At 36.5% G+C, this 25,540-nt stretch overlaps 1 protein-coding gene across 8 annotated transcripts in view; it reads left to right on the forward strand.

Annotated features, from left to right (window-relative positions):
- The window catches only part of PTPN4 (protein tyrosine phosphatase non-receptor type 4), a 123,324-nt gene that overhangs the window by 82,461 nt on the left and 15,323 nt on the right, over window positions 1-25,540 (forward strand). For 5 of the 8 annotated variants that reach the window (XR_014948288.1, XM_085553225.1, XM_085553226.1 and 2 more), the window contains 9 exons: window positions 539-602; window positions 6,661-6,833; window positions 10,868-10,936; window positions 16,510-16,644; window positions 17,563-17,721; window positions 21,807-21,966; window positions 23,837-23,920; window positions 24,001-24,057; window positions 25,123-25,279. Coding sequence is in view for 7 of the 8 variants with exons in the window: in XM_085553225.1 (XP_085409351.1) it covers window positions 539-602; window positions 6,661-6,833; window positions 10,868-10,936; window positions 16,510-16,644; window positions 17,563-17,721; window positions 21,807-21,966; window positions 23,837-23,920; window positions 24,001-24,057; window positions 25,123-25,279 (1,058 nt within the window). In the remaining variant the exon portion in view is untranslated. The remainder of the gene's footprint in view (window positions 1-538; window positions 603-6,660; window positions 6,834-10,867; window positions 10,937-16,509; window positions 16,645-17,562; window positions 17,722-21,806; window positions 21,967-23,836; window positions 23,921-24,000; window positions 24,058-25,122; window positions 25,280-25,540) is intronic. The other 3 variants (XM_085553227.1, XM_085553228.1, XM_085553229.1) reach the window with 3 other exon arrangements.

A 25,540-nucleotide genomic window follows, 5' to 3' on the forward strand; every position in this document is an offset into this window, starting at 1 on the left:
GCCTAGCAGGTTATTAGCAGTGCATATGGACTCTCATTGCTGTATTTTTCAGAAATAGCTGAAGTTCAGATGGCTCTTACAGGTTGAGTTAGACCTTACTGGCTAATGTAACACTTTCGAGTCTGTTCCTCTTAAGTGGTTTCAGGCTTAATTGGCCCCTGACTTTGTGATTCTTGATCAACAGCAGCAAATCAGTAACTGAACAAAGACACAACTACTTTTTTTTCCCAATAACAAAACTAGGAAAGAAAAAGGATTTACATAACAAAGCGTTATTTAACAACTGATACTCATACTCTCCCCACCACTTTATGTTACTGTTAGGAAAATTTCTCTTCACAAATTAAGGATATCCAGGTAATATATACATAGCTTACAAATTTTAAATCATACAAACTGTTTTATAAAATCTTTGTATTATTTTCTATCTATAGAAAGGAAGTCTGTGCTCTAAGAAGTGTATTTTCATAGAAATGCTTAAGTTATTAACAGTGATTATACTAAGTGTTTAAATGGCCTGGTTTTATTTTTCATGTAGGTTGAAGATTGTAAAGATTTCTTTTAAATGCAAGCAGTTTTTTGTTCAGCTTAGGAAAGAATTGGTGAGTATTATTTTAAATCTGATCACAAAAATGAGTAATGAAACTTCTCTGTACTGGATGTCTGCGTCATACTTTGGTATTATATTGATTCTTGTCTTCAAGTCCGGTTTCATCAATTTTCTGTTTATTTCATTTGCCAAACAGCCATTGCAATGGTTAATAAGACTTATTTCACTTGGTTTGTCTTATACAAAAAGGACTTTTAGATTTATGTATGTATGCAGGAAGTAAAAATTGCTTATATAATGCAAATATTGAAGGTTGAAAGTAAATCAATATTAAATTTAGATTTCAGAAGAAACCAAGTTAAAATGAAAGGTAATGCTTAATGCTGATTCACTTGCATATGTGCTTGTTTGATTAAAATGTGCTGGTAGGTGTTGTTCAGATTTAGTAAAACAAAGTGGCTTTATTACTTACATAGAAGAGATAAGAATGCCTTTGCAATTTTAAAGTACCTACAGTAGTTGGTTTGTGCATACTTCTATATTTCTTGGGAGAAAACTGAAGCTTTATATGAAAAATAAGTATTCTGACATTAGTTTCCTACCCTGTGAAGCACCACAGAATCAGTGAGTAGTTAATTCAGCAAGAAATTGATTGTTTCATGCCTCCAAGAGATAGGAATCTAAACCCTTACAGACTGGGGAAAGAATTAATTAAAATATGGGTATGTGATTAACTCATTAGATTTGTTAAAAGGTTTTATGCAGTTCTTATTTACAGCTGAAAGGATTTAAAGACCTAAGTATAGAGTTACTAACCAGAGGGGGAAAAAAAGAAGTATTATAGACAGAAATACATTCTTAGTATTATAGAACTACTCCAGACTCAGAGAAAAATATGGTTAAACAACAAAAATGTAGGAGGGAACTCCTGTTACACCAGAACAGGCCAGTGGCTTGTGACCAGCAACAGCAAGTTGAACTGCTCATCTTAATGGCAGAAGGAGGCCCAGGAGTTTGAAGTTCTCACAGATGGAACTGCCTGACTAAATGCAGATCTGCCATGTTAGCTGTTGGGGAGAGGTTCACACTTCTGCTTAGAGCAGCATGAGTAATTATCAGTTCAGAAAGGGGAGTTAAAACTGAACAAGGATTTTGGAGAAGTTGTGTGAGAAGAAGTGAACTTTGGCTATTATGCGTAATTAAGGAGTTTACCTATTGATACAGGCAGTAAAATGGTAATGATAAGTTTTGTATATTGTATTTTCTGTTACTTTTTAATACTTCACGTATTACTTGCACCAGGGTGGAAATGATATATGTAACTAATGTTGTTTCTCTTCTGAGATGACTTATTTATAGCAACAAATTAAAAAGCCTCATTCTGTTTTTCTTTAAAGTCTATGTATCAGATGGAAACTGACAGCAAGAACTTCATTTTCATTTATTTCAAGTCATGAATACCTTAAGATCAAAGCACAAATTTGGCTTCCAAAGAAGGCATACTTTAATTTTTTAATCAAATGTAATATTAAAATTATTATTTATAAAGCTACTTTCCCTGGGTAGACTCTTAGGAAGAGGTTCATCTCACCTACATTCAGCTTTAGTTAAGTTTTTATGATATTTTCTGTTTCATGATGGCTAATGAACCAGTTGCTAGTTAATCAGCTATTGCTGGACTTCATCTGTGTAACCAAGACACTTGCAAAGACTGACACTTTTTGCATAAGTTGTAAACATGTTTTAGAATAAGTTCTCTGGTGTATGCTTGCTTTTAGTTTCCTTCCTCTTTAACAATAATGGGAACCTAAATGACTTCTTTTGGGTAGCAGAAGCCAGGTGACATGGCTTTGCACATTCCATATGTAAAATGTCTCTAGCCTAATGTGTTGAGTTTATATTGGGAAGCACAAACATACAATATGATAGTGGATATGCATTCATGGTACATTGACATGTGTTTTGAAGTGTAAACACATAAGGAATTGTGCAGCTGAATGGCCATTAATTATTTTTTTTCTGGTGGAAAGCTGAGATACTCTAGGATATTAAATTGGTGAACTTGGGAGAAAAATTTTGCAGTGTTTTCTCCAGACTCTTCCATGCGCACTTTTTAAGTGGCCCAAAACAGATATTTTTCACATACTGCTAATGAATATTGAGAGCTTTTAATTGCAGTTGTCCTTAAAAATGCAAGTGCCTTATCTTTTAATCTCCTATTAAATTAATTCTTTATCTTGGCATTGCTCAGAGGCATCAGCGTAAGTAAAAGAATTATTTGACTGCTTTCTAGTAGATTATATCTGGCTTGTAAATTAATCATTTAAGGGAAGCCAGATGAAGCAGTTTTATGTCAAAGTGATTTTCCACTGGTAGCATAATATATTCTTGAATGAAAGTTAGTTGTATAGTCTGTCAATTATATAATTGGAGAGGATTTTCTTTTCATTCTTTATTTAGAGTTTGGAGAGTGAGGAGAAAGAATAACACAAAGTTTCTTCATTACAGCATTAGAAGACCTCTGAGCTGTAACTTCAGTTGCTGTATTCTTCACTGGATTTTGCATTCTCATGTTTTTGCTTATTCAGGCTGTTCCATACGCTGCTTCCCTTGCACATTTTGAATCTGTCACAGAATTAATCAGTATACATTCATTTCTCTATATGCCTTCCCTACGTATTGTGGGTTACAGTTAACTGCTGTGATGTCGCAGAATCATAGGGGTTGGAAGGGACCTTTGGAGATCATCTAGTCCAACTCCTGCTAAAGCAGGTTCCCTAAAGTGGGTTACAGAGGAAAAGCATCCAGGCAGTTCTTGAATATCTCTAGAGGTGACTCCACGACCTCTCTGAGCAGTCTGTTCCTGTGCTCTGCCCCCATCTAAGTAAAGAATTTTTTTTCTCGTGTTCATATGGAACTTCCTGTGTTTAGTTTGTACCTGTTGCTTCTTTTTATATTGCTGAGCACCACTGAAAAGAGCCCGGCCCATCCATCTGATTTGAGATATTTGTAAGCATTGATCAGACCCCATCTCAGTGTTCTCCAGGTTGGACAGTCCCAAGTATCTCAGATTTTCTTCAAAAGGGAGGTGCCCTGGGCCTCTGAGCATCTTTGTAGCCCTCTGCTAGACTTTCTCTCAAAGTCCTCAGTCTTTCTTGAACTGAAAAGCCTACATGGCTGCACCCACACTCTTTTTAATGCACCCCAGGATACCATTGGTTATATTGGCCTTAGCAAGACTGGCTCATGGCTGGCCATGTTGTTCAGAGCCACATCCAGCCTGGCCTTGAATGCATCCAGGGATGGGGGGCATCCACAACCTCCATGGGCAACCTGTTCCAGTGTGACACCACCCACCCTCTGTGTGGAAAAAATTTCACCTTATATCTAACTGGAACCTCCCCTGTCTCAGTTTAAAACCATTCCTCCTCATCCACCCAATCTCCAACATAGTCGTATGTCAGTAGTCGTGATTCAAAACAACCAAACAAGATGGTCTTCAGGTTTGCCTATTCTTTTAGAGCCCAGAAATCCAATTATAAATTAGAGTCTGTAGCAAAACAGTATCTTATTTTTTCAGAGACCTGCCCACAGTGTTTGAGCAAAAAATTTTATTTTTAGATTATGGATCTGAAGCTTTATTTTTTATTCTTACTGACTTGCAGAAAGAACTTAAGTTAGATTTGTAAAGTGCTGTATGGGTTTATCTGCCTAAGCACATAAACTTAGGCAGTACCAGCATTCATTAGATGCCTAGCCAGTTGTTTCCCAACCCTACCTATGTTTCTGCCTTTTTTTTTTTTTTTTTTTTTTTTTTTTTTTGCACAGTCTTCACTATGTTTTAAGCATCCACAGGATTTCTGTCCACTGTTTGTGGAAAAAGGAGTATCTTGAGTCTCTGGTGCATCTGTTTATAGTGTTAGTCTTTGTTCTCTCAGAGATGGGGGTGGGGAGTTTTTGCTTTGTTCTGGGGGTTTTCTTTGTTTAGGCAAAGTGAAGGAGACTCACTAGAGAATGTTTTTAATCCGATTTTTCTCCTGAGCAGTGAGAGATCTGCTTTTATGTCTCTGCTTGAAAATAAACAAAGTGGGTTTGAATGAATGTTGCTACCCAAGGCAAATATCCAAGGGCTAAGCTGTGTGTGCACGAGGGATTCTAATAATGTAATATAATTTAATTTAATATAATAATTTTTGTTTATATTTTTTGTCCTTTTATTAAAAGGCATCACAAACATAACTTTGACTTTATTTTGCAGTTTTCCTTCCAGTGTTCCTTCTTAGATTCTGTAGGTAACCTGTCACGTAGTGTGCATCTTAAAGGTTGTGATTTAAATTAATTTACATGGTATTTGGCTCCCCAGTGGTTTCACCCTCAGGCTCCAAGCCTCTGATCACCTCTATCGCATCCCAGCTGCTTCCCTCTTCCCCCTCTGTAGCAAGCGAACTGGTTTCCTCTCTCTAACAAGAACCATGGGCACAATTAGTGGGAAAATCGTTTCAGAACAGAATCCAACTGTGACTCCCTGAGGTAGTCTTCTAATGCTGTCTCAACAGACTTAAAACCTTGAAATACCTCTATGTCATACTGTAGAGCATTCAGCATCTTCCCTGAGCTTTGTGCTATAAAAATGTTCTCATAGACTCCAGCATAACCTTTATGATATTTTATGTGCTTTTGACTGAAATACCGTAGGTATTAACGAGTGTTGCCTTGGGACCTGATGGTGAGCCCAAATTGATCGAGGCCTATTGTTCTTAATGGAAAAAAGGGGCTGCTCTAAACCCTGCTGCTAATCAGCAGCAGAGCTAGGGCTTGCACCATAGAATCACCAGCAAAGATAAGTTGCAAGTGCCCAAGATGTGTTTGGATCTTACTGAACCTGGAAGGGCAAATATGAAGAGGAGTGGTGCACTTTAACAGCCTGTGTCTTATGCCCTTCTTCACCCTAAAGACTGATTCCTGGCTGTAACTGAGATGAAGGGCAGGGTTTGATAATCTGATCTGGCTACACTGCGATGAAAGCCTAAGAAGCTATGAATAGAAGTATTGTTGAAGTACCTTTAAAGCTCTAACACACCAAGTTCCTGTGAAAGTGTTGTTTCGCATTACAATTAAGCTGATGTCACCACAGCTACTTCTTATCATGCTTACCAGCTCCTCCTTCATGCTTCATGTCTGATCTGGTGATGATGGTGACATGAAAATCAGACCAGCTCATTCTCTAGAATATAAACTAGGGGAAGCAACAGGTTGTTTTGTTAATTTTCTCTAACGCATAGTTATAATGCTTCAAGAGTGACAAGAAAATGCATGGTCATCAGATCATATAACTTCATATCCTTTATACCTAGCCAAGGCCGTCCATAGTTGTTCATGCTTAGGATAGAAATGCATTTTGTTTACAATGCTAGTGTTGTTAACTTGTTTAATGCTTAATTTTTAAGTGATTATTAACACATCTAGAAAATACCAGGGCAGTTGATAAGTGGAAATTAGGAAAAGCTATCTATGTAACTCTTGTAAACTGAATTATGTAATCACTTTTTACATTGTGTTTCCTATTTACTGAATTTCATCAATAGGTAATCAGAATTTGCTGTTCAGTTTCAAAATCCAGTTTATTCTTTGCTCTAAGCTCATCATATAAGTGCAGTGTTTTTTCTGAGCCATTAGTCATAATTCTTCAGTATCTTGACATATTTTGAAAAGCAGTCATGCAAAAGCTTACCTTGGAAAAAGAGTTTGCTGTTGAATAAAAGCAGTGTAAGGCACGTTGCCTTTTGAGTTCTGGGAATGAAGAAATTTATTAATGTAGATTAGGTCTTGTCGTATGGGACTATTTCTTCCCATCAAGTCTTGTTTTAACACACCTGTGAATGAGCTTATTTGAAAAGATAAGAGCAGAAGGGCTGTAGCCAATAAAATGCCTTTAAGGTCTTAAAGATGTTTTTAAGAGTTTATGATACATACAGTCAATGTAAAATTAGAGAACTACATCAAAAAGCATAATTTTGTGAGGAAAAAATTGCAAAGGCAGCAGTATTTATCTTGATTTAAAATGTGACTGGGAATAATTTTCTTCTGAAATCCATTTTTCTCACTTTTAGCATGAATCCAGAGAAACGTTACTGGGCTTCAATATGGTGAATTACCGAGCATGTAAGAATCTGTGGAAAGCCTGTGTTGAACATCACACGTTCTTCCGATTGGACAGACCGCTCCCCCCTCAGAAGAACTTTTTTGCACATTATTTCACTTTGGGTTCAAAGTTCCGGTACTGGTAAGTGCTGATATGAAATATATGTGGAAGAACATAAACTAATAGGCAACTCATTAGTAAAGACAGTCAGTTACCTTGAATTTATGCTAAAAGCTGCATCAGTTCAAATACTTTCTGAATCCTGCCTTTCTTCATCTTCCTTCTCGGGGTAGGTTTCAAGTATAAGTAATTTTCTGGAAGAGTTTAGAAATACAATTACTACATGATTAGCAGTCATTATCAGGTTTAATACCTGATATCTGTCTCACAGGCTGCGTTTCTTTGCCTCCTTACCTGCAGGATTATGTTTGTTTGTGAATTTTAAAAGTCTCAAATTCTAAGTGTTACGTCTGTGTTTCGAAAACGTGATGGATCTCAGGCACTGTGTGCAGCAAGAAAACAGACCTTAATAAAGATCAAATAAAAATCAGCCAAGAGAAACTTGTGCAAGTAATGCCCATTTAAGCTAGATGCATACAAGTAAGGTCCTAGATGAAGATAAAAGGCATATAAGTTCTGCACAAAGGGCAGGAGTTTCCAAAACGAGGATGGAATTAAGTTGATAATTTTTAATTATATAAATAATCTAGAAGCTTGAAAGTCCAGAGAATGGCAGTGGCATAACTGTGATCCCCAGGTATAATTTGTATTGTAATGACTGGGTACATGGTGTTGGTTTTTAAAGTATTTTATGCTTTAAATAAAAGAAGAGTGAAGTAACTGAGTTAACTGTCTCTTCAAGTGAGGCAGAATGCTTGTGGTTTAAATTGTGCCTAAAGTAGAGAATAATGGAACTACTACTAATCATCTGTCTAGAATGGCAACAGTATCTGTGACGTACAAAGGCAGATGATGAAAAGCGAGAAAGCACAATAATGGGCTATTTCTGTTACGCTTGTGAATTGCATAAATGTATCAGAAGGAAAGTAATTCACAGGCTGAATTTTTATGCCATCTGTTTTTTTGACCAACATTCACAGTAACCATTTGAGAAACACCATTCTGCAATTCCAAACAGTGTTTGAGACTTGGTTCAATGTTACTGTCATGAATTTGGGGGAGCTTTTTCATTTCTGAGCAGATTTTGAATCATTGTGGTTGCTATAACAGAATAGCTCTTTGATGGTGACATTCAACTTATGGTAATGTAAGCTGAAAAGGGAAACTATAAAAATGAGGAAGGTCATTAAAGTTAATGAAGCAGCCAAAAGGCTAGAATTTGTGCAAGTAGTTTGAGAGCTTGTTTAGAGACTGCATAATAGCAGTAACAAGGCACACAAGGAGAGGTTAAGGGCACTGGGCGTGTTTAATCTGAGGGGGAAGCTGAGGTGAGGGCTTTAGCGGCAAGCCTTAAAGCTACTGCTAGGTCAGATTCAGAAATGGTGGAGTCAAACTTTCATGGGTGATGTCAGGTGGTAGAACAAGGGGTGACAGCCACACGTTTATCTTCAAGAGTCAAGCTGATCATTGGGTTTTGTTTGTTTTTTAAAAGAGAGTCGTTCTTTACTGGAACAAGTTACACAGAAGGGTTGTGGAATCTATCCTTTGGGATGATTTCAAAACTTGGCTAGGCTGAAGCCATGGCCAGACAGGATTTACTGTTAGCAGACAGTTGGACAGGAGTCTCCTAGCCAACATTTCTATGATTAAACTGAACTAACACAATTTTAAACTGCCAGGGCAGGACGGAGTTATCTCAATTTCTGAAAGAAGCCAGAGATACAAAATTGTTCAACTATTGAATGTATTATTCAATCTGTCACTGGACTAAAAGCTTCTAATGAAGCAATTTTCAGAGCAGGTTTAAAAAAAAACAACAAAACTGCTGCAAAGAATGGGGAAAGCTACTTGTGAAAATATCAACTTCGGTATACTGTGTGTGTATGTATGTGTATATATATATATATATATGTATATGTATGTACATATATATATACTGCTACTGTATACTGTTACTTCTGTAAGCTGTCCATGGATTTTCAAAGTGGTGCTTAAAGCATTCTTCACCAAAGCCTCAAATTTAGTGGCTGAAGCACTAGGAGTTTTACTGAATGTTATTGTAAGTCCAGTCTTCATATTGAAGGGAATTTGCCTGTAAAGTTGTATACATTTTTGTAGTAAAAAAAAGCCCCTGAGTTTTGGTGGTACATAAGTAATGGATGAGTAGGGAATAAAATGGCAGCTGAAGTTCGATATTCAAAAATGCAATGTGTATGTATAGAGTGAAAAGAGGAACATAATTATAACTAATCTGTCACTGTCTTGGAGCCTTCAGGTAATTCTATGAAAACATAATGATTAGTGGGGGTCAAAGCAAACACAGCGTTACAGTTATTTGAAAGGAATTAAGAAAAATACAAATGGCTTACTGCTTGTCAGAGTTAAAAATGCAAAACCCCAAGAAGTTACTAGGCGGGAGCTTTGAAAAGAAAGACTTTTTAGTGTCATAGAATTGCAGTATCATGGAGCTTGGGAAGGCAGTTGTGGACTTAGTACAACACGCTGCTCAGAGCAGGATCTGCATTAGCAGATGGCCTAGGACTGTATGCAGTCAGGATTTAAGTTCTGTGTATTTTGTACTATAATTCTGCTTAAGTTGAATTTCCTGTGTTTCAATTTGTGTCCGCTACTTCTTATCCTGTCACTGAGCTCTCCTGAGAAGAGTCTGGCTGTCTTTTTGACATCGCTTAACAGACAGCTATTTATACAGGCTGATTTGATTCCCCTGAGTCTTTTCTTCTCATGTCTGGAATCAGATACCAGGTCACAGCTCTGTCTGCTGCTCCACATCAGGTGCACCAGACTTTTAAATGTCTTCATGGCCCCTTTGCTTGACTTGCTCCAGTAAGTCTATGTGTTTTGGGCTGCCCAGAACTGGACACAGCAGCCACTTGGCCCCTGTCCTGTCGCTGGGGCTGTTCCTCCCTAGGGGCAGGTCTTTGCATTTCTCTTCACTGAACTTCTGTTGGTCCATTTCTACAGCATTCACACATTCAGTAGTCAAATGGTGAAATTCCTTTCTAAACGGATATTGTAAAGCCTAGAAATCTACTTTAATTCCAAAAAGCACATAGAAAACAGATTCAGTCTCGTAATTGCCACTGATTACAATTTGGACTGGTGTTGGGCCCTGGTCTGACCTGCTGTAACCTGGAGTTATGTATGGAGTTTTAAATGGAGACAAGAATCTTTTGTTGAAGTCATGCTTTATAATAATCTTCCCTAAAAACAGCTGCTATTGGGGATTATCTGGGTTAAGTGAATATTTCCATCCAGTTCCAATTTCTTATTCTGAGTTTTCTAACAGATGTTGTATTTATTACGTAATATAGATATGAAAATGACTAATTATTCTTTGATATGTATTTTTTTTTAATCAATGTTTATATTCCTGTAAGGGACAGAAAAGAGCAAAAAAGTATCAATGTTTTGTAGGACGTGCGTGGGAAGTAATGAAAAGAGTGAGTTCTGCTGGTATTGAGGCCCCAATTCTCAACTTCTGATAAGCGCTCTAAAAAATATTGTATTGTTTTTTAAAACTGAAATTATGAAATATTATAATCATAAAATATCGGACCTTTGTTTTGACATGGGACTTCTGGTCTTAAAGGAAGAGTCAGAAAGATCCAGTTTTGCATTTGAGAAAGCAGAGTGCAATTGTGATGTGCTCATCTATATTTCTTAATGATAATTTGCTGAACTAAGTTGCAGCTGTTTATTTTATAACATTTCAGGGAGTAGTTTAGGAGAACAGTGGAGATGCATTACTTTTAACTGTGTCTGTGATAGAAAAGATGATAGTCTAGAATATTATCCAAAAGATACAAGCAGAACTTGCTTGTTGCTCTGGATATAAGAAAAAGGGAGAAAAGAGCTTCGTTATGTTTCATGTTAGTTGGTCTATGTTACACTTTGTGAAAAAAGACTTACCCAAATAACGTCTAATTGCTAGTGCAATTGCTTGAACAGTAGAATTTTTCTTGATGTTTCAGTTTTGAACAAGAAATTATTATCCTAAGATAGTTGTGTTTAATAGATTTTGGTCTGTTTTCCAGTGGGAGAACAGAGGTCCAGTCTGTGCAGTATGGCAAAGAAAGAGCAAACAAAGACAGGGTATTTGCAAGGTAAGCAATTTACATTTGTACTGGATCAATAAGTGTTCTGTTCATGTATTTTAAGATGTTATGGGGCCATTGTTTTCTGTTTGTAAACTTGCAAAATAAGGGTTTTTTTGTTCACTGTTGCTGGTGGCATGACTTGGTTATATCAAGGAGCTACGTTTTGGTATGGGAAGATGCCTTATTCAGGCAGCCAGAAGTGGAAGAGAATCAGAACTACCTTAATAGTTGTATGTATTTAGCCTCTTTGTGCTGTCTTCATTGCAAAGAATGCTCTTCTTGCCATTAACTCAATATTTGAATGTTTCATCCCTGATAACAACCTTTGACTGTATACTTGTACTTCCGTTAGAGTAAGTAATAGTGAGTGTCTGAATGAATGAGAAGTTTTACCACTATGGCCACGGTAGGGTGTTGGAATGATGAGAAAATTTGACTGCAAATGTGCTGTTGCTGTAGATACTGGGGGGAAAATAAACCCTTAGAAGCAGGGAGCATCCTCTGTACTTTTTATCTGCTTAAACCTTTCTTGAGCTGAGGAGTGTCTTTTAACATGGTTACCCATTAAGGAACTCAGGAGCTCAAAATCGTGAGGTTCTTCTGTATTTATGTAAAGGATAGTTATGAATCAACTAAAAGCTATGTAATTTATGCTGCACTCTAAACTTGGCAATTTCCTGCAAAGAGGTGGGATGAGGAAGGGCCGTTACTTGGTTTTAAGGATCATTTGCTTCATTTTAGAAATTCTTATTCAGTAGATGGCACTCTCTTCCCTTTGAATCAAAGCTAAACAAGTGCTGCTGGAGTTGTTTGTCTTTTGTAATATATACTCTGGTTAAAATTGGAACCCGTGGCCAGTACCAAATGGTGTTTTCTCAAGTTGTTTTTTTTTTTCTTTTTTTCTTCAGTTAATAAAATTCTTGACTTTCATGTATTCTTTAGTTGCACTTTTCACTTGCTTTTAGATAGAGAGATACATCACAGTTACCTTTTGGGCTGATTAGTGAAGTGGATGACTGATAAATGTCTGATTCATGTATGCATTTGTCACAGAGCAGACTGAATTTAATGGCGCACTGTAACAAATAGACCTTTGAAAAGCTTTCCTAGATCTACTTTTCCCTTCTGTCTTCCCTGAATTTTCCATTATGAAGACTTAGTATTTTAAAGGATGAAAATAGCAAGAAATGTGAAGTGTTCATAGAACAAAGCACAGTTCAAAAAGCTTAAGCTGAGAACATTGTCCTTAATTCCTCGTCTACTAAACATTTTAAGTTTCAGGCTGAAATACTATTCAGCCCTTCTGAATTCATACGGAAGGTAAATGTTGCTTTTTAAGGTTTTCCATGTATGACATGGGTTTTGATCCTGGAACCTCCCTTTCTCATTCTGTGCATGTTTATCTCAAAATAATTTTTCTGAAGCTGTTTACATTTACCCTCTGTTTCTCTTTATTTGAGCTAATACCCTCTAAGCAAACTTGTAAATCTGTAAATTCATTTGTTGTACACAAATGATGCTTAGAGTTAAACTGAGATGTTATTTGAACCTATTTGTTCTGAGATAGGAAATGGTAACCACTATGTGCAGCAATCAGCTGGCCTTCGCATACCCAGCAGAATATAAAGAGCACAAGGCATGGAAATAAAATTTCCCAACATGCGTATGAATAAATCAAGCAGTTTTAACCTACAGTTACCAGGCTTATCTCTTTTTCCCCTCTGGATTTTAATTAAAATTAACTCATGTAGTATTCACAGATTTATTTTTTTAATCATAAAAATATCTTAATATCTATTTTAGAATGGAGTTGTTACTGCTAAGGATGTAGTATGTGATATGATAAATACTTTTTTTGGAGGCAGCTATGCAATTTCATGCTGCACTAACTGCAGCATTTAGAAGACTCTCGTTGCAGTTGTTTAACTCTTTTTACAGCTGTTTTCTTGGCCCCATTTGTTGCTGAATGTTTGCAATCCATAAAAACCCATCAGAATTCCCAGGAGCATAATGAAAGTGAAAGTAGATAATAGGAATGAGTAAGTTCAATCAAGTCACGAGTTGAGAGATTCCATTGCTCTCTATCGAAAAGACCTTGCAAATATTCTGATTTTGTTCAGCCCCAGTGGGATCTATTGGATATGAGAGGAGGTTGTTGGTATATGTGTTGTGTGGTAGTGTGTGGGCATCTCAGTTGGTCTGCATTTCTGAACTCTTTATCATGAACTTACAATCTGTTTCCAGCAATCCAATCTATTTGTTTCAACCATTCATTTATTTAGGACATTTGAATTCCTCTTTCTTTAAACCGCACGTCATTTTGTGGTATTTCTGCAGATTTGTATGTAATTTCAGCCTCTTTGTCTGAAGCTGCAGTCACCAGTTTTGCTGAGAAATTCATTCTCTGTGTTTTTTGTCAAAATACAAAGGAAAGCAGTGGATCCATTTTTTATTTCTTTTTGGGATGGAAGTGATTTAAGATTTCTACTTGTGTTCCCCAAATCACATTCTCTGTGCCGCCTCATGTAAGAATTAGCATTTCCACTATTGGACCCAGAACCACATTTTGCCTTTGATAGCTTGAGCTTTGTCTGTGAATTTAGCACTAGCCAATACCACTTGTGTCATGCATTTTTTTTACTTGTGTTATGTAATTTCACCCCACCTGCTATTCTATTTGATGTAGTATTGCAGCTCCAAAGACTATTTCTGAATTTGGGGGGCTGGTGAAGTTTTTGGTTTCTGTCCCTTCTCGGGTCAGCAGGACCTTTTCTGATGTTTTTAGGTGTGTCTTTTTAGATAAACCAGAATTGCCATGAGATTTGAAAGCAGCTTTCTGTGTTAAGTAGCAGTCCCTTGTGATGGGGCTCAGGGAAGCACCCAGAGTGAGAGGATGAGCACAGAACTGAAAATTTCTAGGCTTATTAAAGCATTTCAAACTTTTTTTTTTCTGGCTTCTTTTCCTTCTCCCATCTCCCACTCGGCACAATGTTTTAAGGGAGTTATTGGAAGATTGTAAGCAATGAGTAATAGAGGAGAAATTTGCAAGAATATTTTTGCGATGTATCTTAAATCTTAATTAAAAAACCTCAAAACTTACTGTTAGATTTCTGAGTGTTGGTGAGGGAACTGGTATCAAAAAGCCGCAGCACTGAGAAGTTTAGTGCTGCAGCGTGGTAACTTTTTCTTTGAAATTTCTGCAAAGACAGGAAACGGAGGCAACAAACATGAGTGGGTGGGACTCTGAGGTTAGAGCTGTTAATAAAATAATTGAAACGAACCTTTGCTGATAAACGTTGCAGTTGTTTGTCGTGGTATTGATACAATTTCTGAAAGATCAGACCCTATCCACAGTAAAAAGGTGAGTTTTCCTAACACTGCATTACATAGATAAGAAAGTGATGCTTTTCTCATTTCAAATGTGTGCTCATTTGTTGCATAGAACTGAGGAAGTTTGTTCAACTTGTAGTGACAGACTGAAGTTATAGTGGGGTGAGTTGTTTTTGAAGCATTTGGAGGGGGGAAGCATGTTTCTTCCTTGTCCCCATACTTTTATGTCTTTCTTCATAGTTTATTTTCTGTATCATTCAGGAAATAAAAGTGCCTTTCAATGTTTGTGTGCATTTAAAAACAAAACAAAGACAACTGACACAAAATTTCCCTGTAGTCCACTGGGATTTTTTCACTGAACGTGAATAAGGTTCCATAAGTGCCTTTACATGCCTGCCAGAAAATACTGTATTTTCAGTCCTGGGTTTACTTAGTTGTATTAGGTTCATCTGCATTTTCCCCTTGATAGTTCTCTAATCAGTAGAATTTACCTCTTAGTAGAGCTGTCTTTTGGTGCTAGTGTGTTCGCTACAAACTTACTTCGCAAAAGTCTGGCTAATTATGGCCTTTGATTAGTAAAAGATTAATGAAGTGATAACATTAGATATGACTTTCAGTTTTGTTGGTTTCATATCAACTGTTCAGATTTTGAAAGTGGTTTGAGTTGCTCACATTCGGAGCAAATTATGTAAATGAGAATATTGGTTTAATTGACTTGATGTTGAACTAATTACTTCTGGATCAAATTAATACTACTTAAGTACAGTTGATGCATTCAGAGAATCTGCGTGTCTTATTCTGCAGGAAGTAAATAATTTGTCAGTTTTCAACTGTCAATATACTGCTAGATTTTTTTTATTTAGATGTAATAAGACCTAACTTGGTAGGATTTAGAGCAGCCTATATTGCTTGACTCTCTGAAATTGGTCAGCTGTTATTTACCAAGTCTTCTGAACAACAAAATAGCGTGCAATGTGTGTTCATAACTGCCTGGGGGCAGAAGGAAGGTATAAAATAATATTGTTTAAAAAAAAAAAAATCCTTAAGAACTCTTCACACCCAAATGTCTACTGCTTTAGTTCCAAACTGTGTTGGCATTAAATAAGATGCATGTTTCTGTGTGTGAAGCTAGATTATTCAACATGATATTTGGTTGCTTTTTGGTTTAGGCTCTTGGTAATTCTGAGGATAGTCTACTTCAATTCAATGCGAGCCATCACCTTAAGTTCTATGAGAAGTAAAAATGTAATCATAACTGAAGTTCTTGTTTTCAGTAAGTAGTTTTGTGTCAGTAGTTCCTTATTTTCTCAAGGTTCCTTCTTTCTGGATTTGCACTTTCAGTAAATCTGAAAGGTGATTAAGTTAAGATGAAGATAAAGAGGAACAGTTACTGTTATCCACAGGGCAAGAAAGGCAGAAGTTATTTTTTTTATATGGGTGTATGGAGTGGGGGAAAGAAATGATGGAGGGTGTTATGCTAGAAATGTAAGGAACAGCAGAAGAGGAGAGTGTGTGTTCTGGGAGAAGCAGAGAATAAGGAGGAAAAGTTTTCTTTCTTACAAGAAACACTGGGGAGGTAACAATATTTAACCTGAAGGATGTTTCTGGTCCATAACTAAATGGAGCCCAGGAGTTGCCCAGAAACAACATTAAAGAGGATGATTGTGTCTGCTTTATTGTTGTCAGAGCTCATATTGGAAAGAAGAATGTCACCTAGATGAAAATCCCTGAGCAGTGGGCAAAGCCCAGCAGCTTTGTTGCTGTGTTGATGATTATTACCCTGCTCTCTGTTCTTCACAGTCGTTGGGAGGGTTGGTTTTTTTTGGACAGATACTTCCACTATTTTATTTTTCTGAGATGAATGAACAGTTCTGTTACTTTGAGCTTTTCCACTTCTCATGTCCATGCCCTTCAGTTAATAGTCTGTTTGTATAAGATTCTCTTTGAGGCACTGGAATTGCCTGGTAAAGTTTCCTTTTCTATCGTGCCTGCTTCCCTGCCAGCCAGCAGTGCTGTTACTACTTCACTGATGATGTTCTTGTACAAAGTAGACAAAATGAAGTACGATTCTGAAGAAAATAAAGCACTGCATATCTAAATATAATTTTGCATTATTGCATTTCCTTTCTTCCATGTAATTTTGGTTTCATATGATTGAATTCCAGCATTCTGTTGTGGGGGAATTTAGATAATCTTGTTCTCACCTCTTATAATTTCTGATCTTTCTTCTTTTACTTTCTTCTTCCAAGATCCCCCAGTAAGCCCTTGGCACGGAAATTAATGAGTGGGATGGACTGGGAAGTAGTGAGCAGGAACTCGCTGTCTGATGATAGGTTAGAAACACAAAGCCTACCATCACGGTCTCCACCTGGAACCCCAAATCAGTGAGTAGTGTCACATCTCTCCCTGGAAGTGACTGTCTTCCTCTAAAGTGAGGGACAGACTTATGTAATGAAAGGAATAATGCTTTACGGAGATTAAAAGAACTTCACAGAAGTGTGTGTGAATAGCTCTTCAGAACATTTAACTCTACATGAGAAACTGTCTGTGAGGTGAATTTTAAATACTTTTCACTCAACCTATAAAAATTATATAATATAGCATGTTGCTCTGAGAGCTTGAGTTTTATCAAGCATAGTTAAAACTAAATTATTCATTGGGCTATGGAAAAAATAATAATGAAATCTATATTATATTCTAGAAGTAATTGGTTCTTTAAGTTTTTGGGGAAATTACTTGATCAGATATACTTGTGGATTGATTTCTGTCAGTTTTTCTCCTTTTATTCCTTTCAAAGCTCACTTTCTCACGTTGTTAGAGCTTTCTGGCTTGTGTTCAGGAAAAAAAAAATCCTTATTTCTTTTGGAAGAAATAGATATATGTCCATATTTGTATATAAAAATACAATGCTTATGATTCTTTCTAGTAGTAAGTGGGGGTGATGGCATCTTACTCTTAATGAAACTTAATGAACTCTCACTGAGTGGACTGTCTGTCCTGTAGCCTGTTCATTGTAAGCATTGTCTTTCAGAGCCATTTAGTAGTATTTATGAAAACAATTTTTGAAGACTTTCAACAAGAAAGTTATGAAGCATAATATGTTTAATTGACAGCATAAATGTTTCAGTGTATTTTTCTTTGAAACATCAAGCTATTTCATAGAATTATGAATATGAACATGTGCTCGCACCAAGAAGATTGTTATTGTACTTTCCCCTAACTTATTCTTTTGTATTGGTGTAAAAAGTGTAGGTTAATAATCAAATTAATTTCACATTGCAATACTATGTTTTCCCTTTTAGTCGCAACTCTGCCTTCACTCAAGAAGGAGCTCGGTTACGACCCTCCTCAGTTGGACATTTAGTGGACCATGTAGTTCACAATTCACCAAGTGAAGTGTTTGTGAACCACAGATCTCCATCTTCCACCCAGGCTAACAGCATAATACTGGAATCATCACCGTAAGTTCTACTGATTGTTATGGATCTTTACCATAAAGAACTTGGTTTTAAATGTTTGGGTTGGGGGAGAGTTAAAAAAAGGTGCCTGTAGTTAGGGACTGTTGGTGTAAGCTATATGAGAAATGAAATTATTCAGGAGTGAAGACCTCTATCTGACATATTCCTGATGCAGGGTTTTTGTTCCTTTCCCCTTGCCATACATTTGCCCTTGCTGAAATGTGGCAATTAGTGTCCAGATGTGGATGCGGAAGTTGGTTTTGGTAGAACATGAAGTGTGTTGTTCTGTGATGCAAGTTTTGGATTCCCGTGAGTTTGGAAATCTTGTTTTGTCAAGGCACAGAAATCTGAGCTCTGCAAGTTAGCCACAAATGCCTTAGTACCCCAGCATTCTGAGGGTCTCAGTATACTTTGTTACACTGCTTATGATATACTGTTATTATATTACCTGTGGCTACAAAATATCTGTTTTTAATCAAAATGCAGAACTGTATGCTAAATTCAGAAGTGTCATTTAGATCTTCCTTTCTCATGCAGCAGCTTTTGTTGATGGAAAAGTTACCATCTAGCTGACTATAAATTCATTTGTAATATACCAAGTTACAAATTAAGTTTATCGTTCTACTTTTGTATAATATCTATACAAAAGGATATTGTGCATTATTGTTTTAAAACCATTTGTGAAGTACAAACCAATGCACGCACAATTGCTTCTTTTTAATAAAAGAAAACTGGCGTGTCTCAGGAAAAAATAATCTGGGAACGTATCTGGGGCTTTTAGAATCTTCATTGGACCATCCCTTCCTTTTTAACAGCTTTACATCATTTGAGGCACGGGGATGGAATAAACATTTTGTTAAGCTTTTGTAAAACAAGACAACATATTTTTTTTTCATAAGGTGCAATAATTATGACTTTGACCATCATTTGCTTGTTGTGGAAAAAATATTTTTACCTACTAACATGAATTTGCCTTTTCTGGGTGAGATTTTGAAACTTGCTTGTGTGACGAGGGAGTCTCAAAAATTTGAACACTTGTAAATCTTGTTTCATGCTTGAATTTGGCTGTAGTGAAGCCGCGCTGTCACATGCATTCCCTTCTAAGACAATCAAGTCAGTTAAGAGAAAATCTTGAGTGGTAGATTTAAACAGCAAAATAAGTGAAATTCCAAAACGTACCTTTATTCGTATGCCTTTATTCTAAATTAAGTTGTAGAATGTGTTCCTGAATGTCCTTTGGATTTGTTAATTTAATACCTGACTTCCTGTGCGAGTCACCATAGAAATGAGTCTTAAAAAGAGAGGAAGTGTTTTTGCAAATTAGTTATGCAGCAATGAGTGTTCTTTTTCATGGTTTGCACGTTTTTTATTCCCTAAAAGAAAAAAAAAAAAAAAGAAGTATTGCTTTTCCTATTCAGAAGTTTGAAAGTGCAATTTAATCTCCCACTGTAATTACTTAGCGTGAGATATTTTTTAGAATAAGGAAATTGACTGTCAAAATATGAATCCTCAAAGATTCTTCTGAAACTTTCAGAGTATGGTGTTGGTTAAAGCTTTTACATTTATGAATAAAAGTGGTAGAGTAATTAAATGTATATTAAACATGTAAATAAAATGATTTTGTTGTCCAAAAATCGACTACTTAAACATTTTGGCCCTTCTGAGTTAGCAGGTTCAAACAGTGCATCTGCTAATTTACTGGGAATTCATATATGTAGATCAAATTTATATAGAAAAGCAAGTAAGAGGATCTAACCTGATGGTCAGTACAGTGATCTCATGATTTGGAGTCAATATAGCCAAAGAACTCAGTTATCCAGTGCGTATTAGGAGATTTTTGCTTAGATAATCCAGTCTTTAATTCTGTCTTTTTGTCTTCAGCTACATGTGTTATTCAGAACTGAGTTCTTTGTGCTCATAGCATACTGAGTTAATGATAAACTTAACTTCGAAAGGCACGTGATGTATATTTTAATAACCTTATGGCTATAGGTACGAAGTGTTTGCTTAATTTATTAAAAGGTCAGGCCGGATATCTGTAACAAAAATACACAGAGATTGTCAGTGTGAGGTTTTATGGGTTATTCTATTATTATGTAAATGGATGAATGCAGTAACAGAGAGCTCCTTTGCCTGCCAAGCAGGCTGCTTTCATGGCCATTGTCTGAGCATTCATAAGGAGATTCAAAGCTGACTGGGCAAATACAAAGCAATGAAGTTTTTGCCCAAGGCTTGATTGTTAGTTCTCACAATTCATTATGCTAATACATTACAGCGCTTGTCTTGCTTCTACTAAAATGCTCATCTGAGTAACTTTTCAATTCTTTTCTATAAGTTCGTATTTTCTTTGGGAATTTATTTGTGTTTGCTGACATACTTACAGGCGTCCAGTCAAACATAGGGTTCTATCTTTTACTTTTATCTGGATGCTTTTGTGTCTTCACAAAGGTTTTCCATTCCTTTTTCATTCCGTTTAGAACTCTCAGGAGTAATTGTTTTCAGGCAGATATGTAACTGTGTTGCCCTTGTCTTGAAAAGGATGAATAACCTGTGCCTCACGGACCTGAATGTATAAATACATGGGCAGCTGAACAGCTCTGGGTGACCTTTACAAGTGAATGTCTACATAATTTACAGCAGCCTTGAAAAATTCATTTTGCAGATGTTGACAATCATATTTTTTCTCTTTCCAATAAACTATCTTGAGGAAAAACTACTTATTCTGAAAAAAAAAAAACCAACCAAAAACCAACTTCTTAGTCAATTCCCCAAGATAGTTGTGTCACAAAAAACATTTATTTTCCAAAAGTTGAGGTTAAGCAAAAACACCTAATACAATATTAGGATTTATATTTATATAAATATATTTATATTACTGCCTTAGTTTTTACTACTTGCAGCAGCTTGAAATGCTGTGCTCTCTTCTAATGAGTCTCCCCCTCTGCTACCAGTTTATTGCAGCAAGCCCCATAGTAACTATAGTAGTACTCCTCACACAACAGTGCTGATAAGGAACAGTGTCCTATGTATGGCCTGCGGGAGTGTATTTCCTTCCCTCCACCTGGAGATTAGTCAGTTCACTTAGTTGATCCAGCAGCAAGCTACCCAGGCTTGTCCAAAAAGTCACAGCTTTGGCTTGTTTGGTGAGCTGGGTTGGCCAAGGGGAGATCACTGGAGCAATGCAGGGAAGGGGGCATGAGGAGCAGATGAAGAAGAGCAGCACTCACTTTTGGTGGTAGCATGCTCATAGGTTTAGCTGTAACCGGTAACTTCATTCCTTGTGGCTTTTGGATTTGCCACTAGTCTCAGTGGGCTGTTGTCACAAGTAGTGAAATTACTTAATATCTTTTAATGTGGTTCATGGGGAGGAAGGCATGTATCCGTGTTGGTAGTTAGAAACTGGCATTCAGACGAGGTTAATGGGAGAGCTATGTGCTAACTGCCTTTTTGAGCCTCTAAAAACCTACAGTGCCATGTAATGAAAGATGAATCATATATTTATGTAATACGAATTATACAGTTAAGCTTTTATTTCAAAGGGACTAATAAAGGAAATTATCCGTATTGCATGTAAACACAGGACTTCTTTGTTAATCTGCAGTACAGTGCTTGCAGAGCTAAACAGAAATAGAAGTTTCTGCCATTTCATTTTCAGTAACGGTGTTAAAACTCACTGAAAGTCTTATTGGGGAAAGCACTTTAATTGTTATGCATTTTAGATATGTATTTTTTAGCTGGAGCATACAGCATAAATATGGTGAGTGTTATAGTTTGTAAACATTAAATGTGCTGGAACCTTGGGGTTTTTATTTTAAAAACAAACAAAAACCAGCCACGTAAAAGTGAAACCTACTGGTTCAGTTACTTACAGTTGCTTTTCAAGAAAAAAATTACTAACGTTGCCAAGCCCACACTTCCAGTCTGTTCAACTGCAGCAGCACATTTTTGAGATTATGAGAACATATACATATTTTCAGGTCTCCAACTCATAGTCTCTCTAAGCAGTTTGTTTAGTTTACTTGGAATCCTTAAAGCGCCATCAGTATCTAATAATTTATACTTCGTACTTCTTGTATTTTGGTGTTTAGATCTCAAGAAACTCCTATAGATGGGCAGCCTCCTGCATTACCACCCAAACAATTTAAAAAGAACAGTTGGAACCAAATTCATCATTCACACTCACAGCAAGAACTGGATAACCACATCAATGAAACATTTGATGTCCCTGTATCTCCTGAAAAGTCCACAGTAAGTTTTTTAGATCTGGTTTAATTATCCTGCTTTTTATTTGAATGATTCTACTCCTTGTAAGCTTGATTTTGTTTTCAGGGATGTGCGAAGTTTGTGCATTACATTGCAGCATTTCGTAGGATCATCTTTTCATGCTTACCTGAGTCACAGTGAAGTTCTGTTTAGAAAAACAACTACTCAGGTCATCCGGTATTCAGTTATCTGTACCAAATGGACAAAAATAACTTTCAATAGTGTTTTTTTGGAACTCGCTTTAGTTCTCACACAGCTGTGTTGGTTTTGCAGAATGAGATTGCTTTTTCTGTATGCTTTGTCACTGTGATTGTTTGCTAAGGTCCAATGAGTTACATTCCTGCTGCCCTTCTTAAGGCAGCACGCTGTTGTAATTGAAGATATAATTTGGTCTGCTGATTGCTTTTTATTTTGGGTCCTGGAGAAGGAGGAACACAGCACAGCACGACTCTTGTATTTTATGAAATCAGAAATTTTTAGGGTTTTTTTTTTTTTCCGACCGGGTTGTACTTCAGGTTCTTGTGCCACTGAAGTCACTTCTGTAGCTCTGTCTCAAATATTTCAAGGATAAACCCCTCACCATTTTGACTTTATTAAGCTGTCAGATTTCCTTTGCCTATTTAAGTAGGGAGAGCCCATACTTCAGCAGGACAAGTATGGAAGTGACAACTTTTTGTTCCACCAGCAGTCCTTATGCATCCAGCCTGAGAACATGCAGATGTATCTGAAAACAGGTGTTGTCAGGAATGTCTTCAGTCGAACAAGTTAATGATGAGATGTAGTGTTCTCTCTGGATTTTTTATCACAGAATGTTCCACGGAATTGCTTGTTAAAATGGGAAGTAATTATTCTTTTCTTTTTATCTGAGGAATGGAATAGCACAATTTTTGCCATACTTTGGTACTTGTGCGGAATGAACAATAACCTTCTCATCAGCGTATCTTAAACTGTTACTTTCCTCTCCTTCCCCAAATTTGTATCTTTCTATTGTTATGAATGTTATGGGAAGGTGTGGGGTGGTTTTACTTTAATCAAAAGCACAAAATGTGTGAGTGCAAGTCAGCTTTTTTGAATATGAATCTTACACTTTGTGTAGTTAATACCATTCAAAATGAAAATTGAAGCTTTTATCTTTATGGTTTGGATGTGAAGCATTATTAAAAATACTGTGTGGTATTCCACTTGTGAAATAATAGTAATGAGGAAAAAACTAAGAATCATTTCAATGACAATAATCTGATTTTGCCAGATTATACAAGTAGTATCCCCAGCACATTGGTGGATCCCATGGCAAAGTTTTTCTTATAAAATTAACCCCAAAGACATACTCAAATTGTCAGAGCTTGACAAAACTAGTACTGCACTGTGGAGAAAATTGGACAGGATATAGAACCAAGATTTTGTTGCTGAACTTATCCCTGCTTGCTACCATCGTATTGCTTTTCTTAGAGGGAAAAAAAGCAACACAAAAAACAACAAAAAACCTCATGTTTCTTCTCTCCTTTTTGTAATAACATGTCACATTTTTACTGCAGGCTTTTCTCTGCAGTCTTAAGTAAGATGAATTTTAAATATTTCCACTTAGTAATTTGTTTTTTCTTAGGACTGTTTGAAGCCTGTTTGCCTGTTGTAGTACGGTTTCTTATTTGAGTTTGCTTTGACAAGAACACACTTGTAATTTAATTGTGTCCAGGATTTCAGGTGTATCATTCTTTTGTCCTTCTATGCAAAATTCAAGCAAGATGTACTTTGTGAAACAAAAGAAAAAATTATTCTATACAATATCCTCAAAGACTATGCTAACTTTGAACATGGAACAGCAGTAATACATGTATATACTGTTTGCTTTTACTAGCCCAATGGTGGTGTTCCCCATGACAATCTTGTTATGATCAGAATGAAACCAGATGAAAATGGAAGGTTTGGCTTCAATGTAAAGGTACAGTCGCCTACTTTTTTTTTCTTAAGTTCATTTTCTGACTTCTGTAATTTATGACAAAATTAAATTTGTTTTTAAAGGGTGGATATGATCAGAAGATGCCAGTGATAGTGTCCAGGGTAGCTCCAGGAACACCTGTAAGTTACCAAAATTCAAAGTAACTGTTATGTCTATCTTCTAAGTCTGTGCTCAAAACTGGTAATTATTTCTCAGGTCAGTGTAACATATTTAATAAATAAAATAAAAATTCTTTAATCATCAGTAAAATTGCTAATTTTGCCACCAGAAAATTGGATCTGCAGATGTTCAGTATGCACTGCTTTATGAGCTGCCATCCTAAGACTGCCTACGCTTGTCGATTTTTAGTATAGACATTAATATAATTCCATAGAAATTACATGTGAACTTTTCTGTTAAAAATAACTAAAACAGCAAACACAGACACCTCTTATTACAGTTACAGAGCTGAATGAAACCAAGACTTGGCTTAAAATTGGGCATCATGAATCATTCATCAGATCTGACTGTTGTTACTGGTGTTTGGTGACTACCAGCAGTGTCTTCACAGTAGGCACAATGTTCTGTCAGTTGATTGCCAGAAATACTGACCTGGTTTTCAGCTGATTGAAGTCAGCTCTGCTTATGCCTGTTGGGATAGAGCAGACCATCTCTTTGCTAACACTTAAAAAATATGTTCTTACATTTTGTGGTAGAACTGTGGTATTATTATCTTTATTAGTTTGTTTGTCTTTCTGGGATTAATTAGGCTTGTGCACTGTCTTTGATCATTGCCTAAATTTTGTTGTTACAACTATAGTGTTTTGTAACTGAGGCATTTAAGCCTATGGAATTGATTTGGGCAATTTACTCTCTTCCCTTCTTAGATAAGAATATCCTGCTTTTTTGTTTGCCTGTGTGAAATTCAGACAGTGAAGCTCAACCAAGCCTTTTACTTTAATGGGAGGAACAGAGTAGCAGCTACTGAAGTTATATTAAGATGACAGTCTCTTCCCAGTGACAAATCAGTTTGTTCAAATGAATGGCACCATCTCATGCATTGTGCAATGCCTAGATTTATCTTCTGAATACAATGTAGCAACCATAGCGATTCATGTTAGATGAATATAGATAAAGTTGCTGTTTTAAGGTGATGATTTGGAAACAGCTCATTTTACACTTTTTTTTTTTTTTAAACACTGCAGGCTGATCTTTGTGTCCCTCGTTTGAATGAAGGAGACCAGGTTGTACTGATCAATGGCAGGGATATAGCAGAACACACCCATGATCAAGTTGTTATGTTCATTAAAGCTAGCTGTGAGAGGCACTCAGGGGAACTTGTGCTCCTTGTTCGACCCAATGGTGAGTGATTTGTACATAAAGCAAAAAAGCAAACAAACAAAAAAGGCACCTTGGCTTAATTTGCTGATCTTCCATTTTGTGTCCTAAGATAGAATGCTTATCTCTTAGAACTCATTTCCCTTGTCAATGAGCTGCAGCAACACAACCTACTGTACAAATTTTAATTGATCCCGTACTCTGAGGAGCTGTGCGTGTCTAGGTATAGCTGATTTAAATCCTTCTGTCACTGTCATTGATATTAAACAAAAAAAAAGGCCAAGA

This window comes from Coturnix japonica, chromosome 7 (assembly GCF_054131305.1).
Source record: "Coturnix japonica strain WE chromosome 7, WE-NBRP24, whole genome shotgun sequence".
In the NCBI taxonomy this organism is placed as follows: domain Eukaryota; kingdom Metazoa; phylum Chordata; class Aves; order Galliformes; family Phasianidae; genus Coturnix; species Coturnix japonica.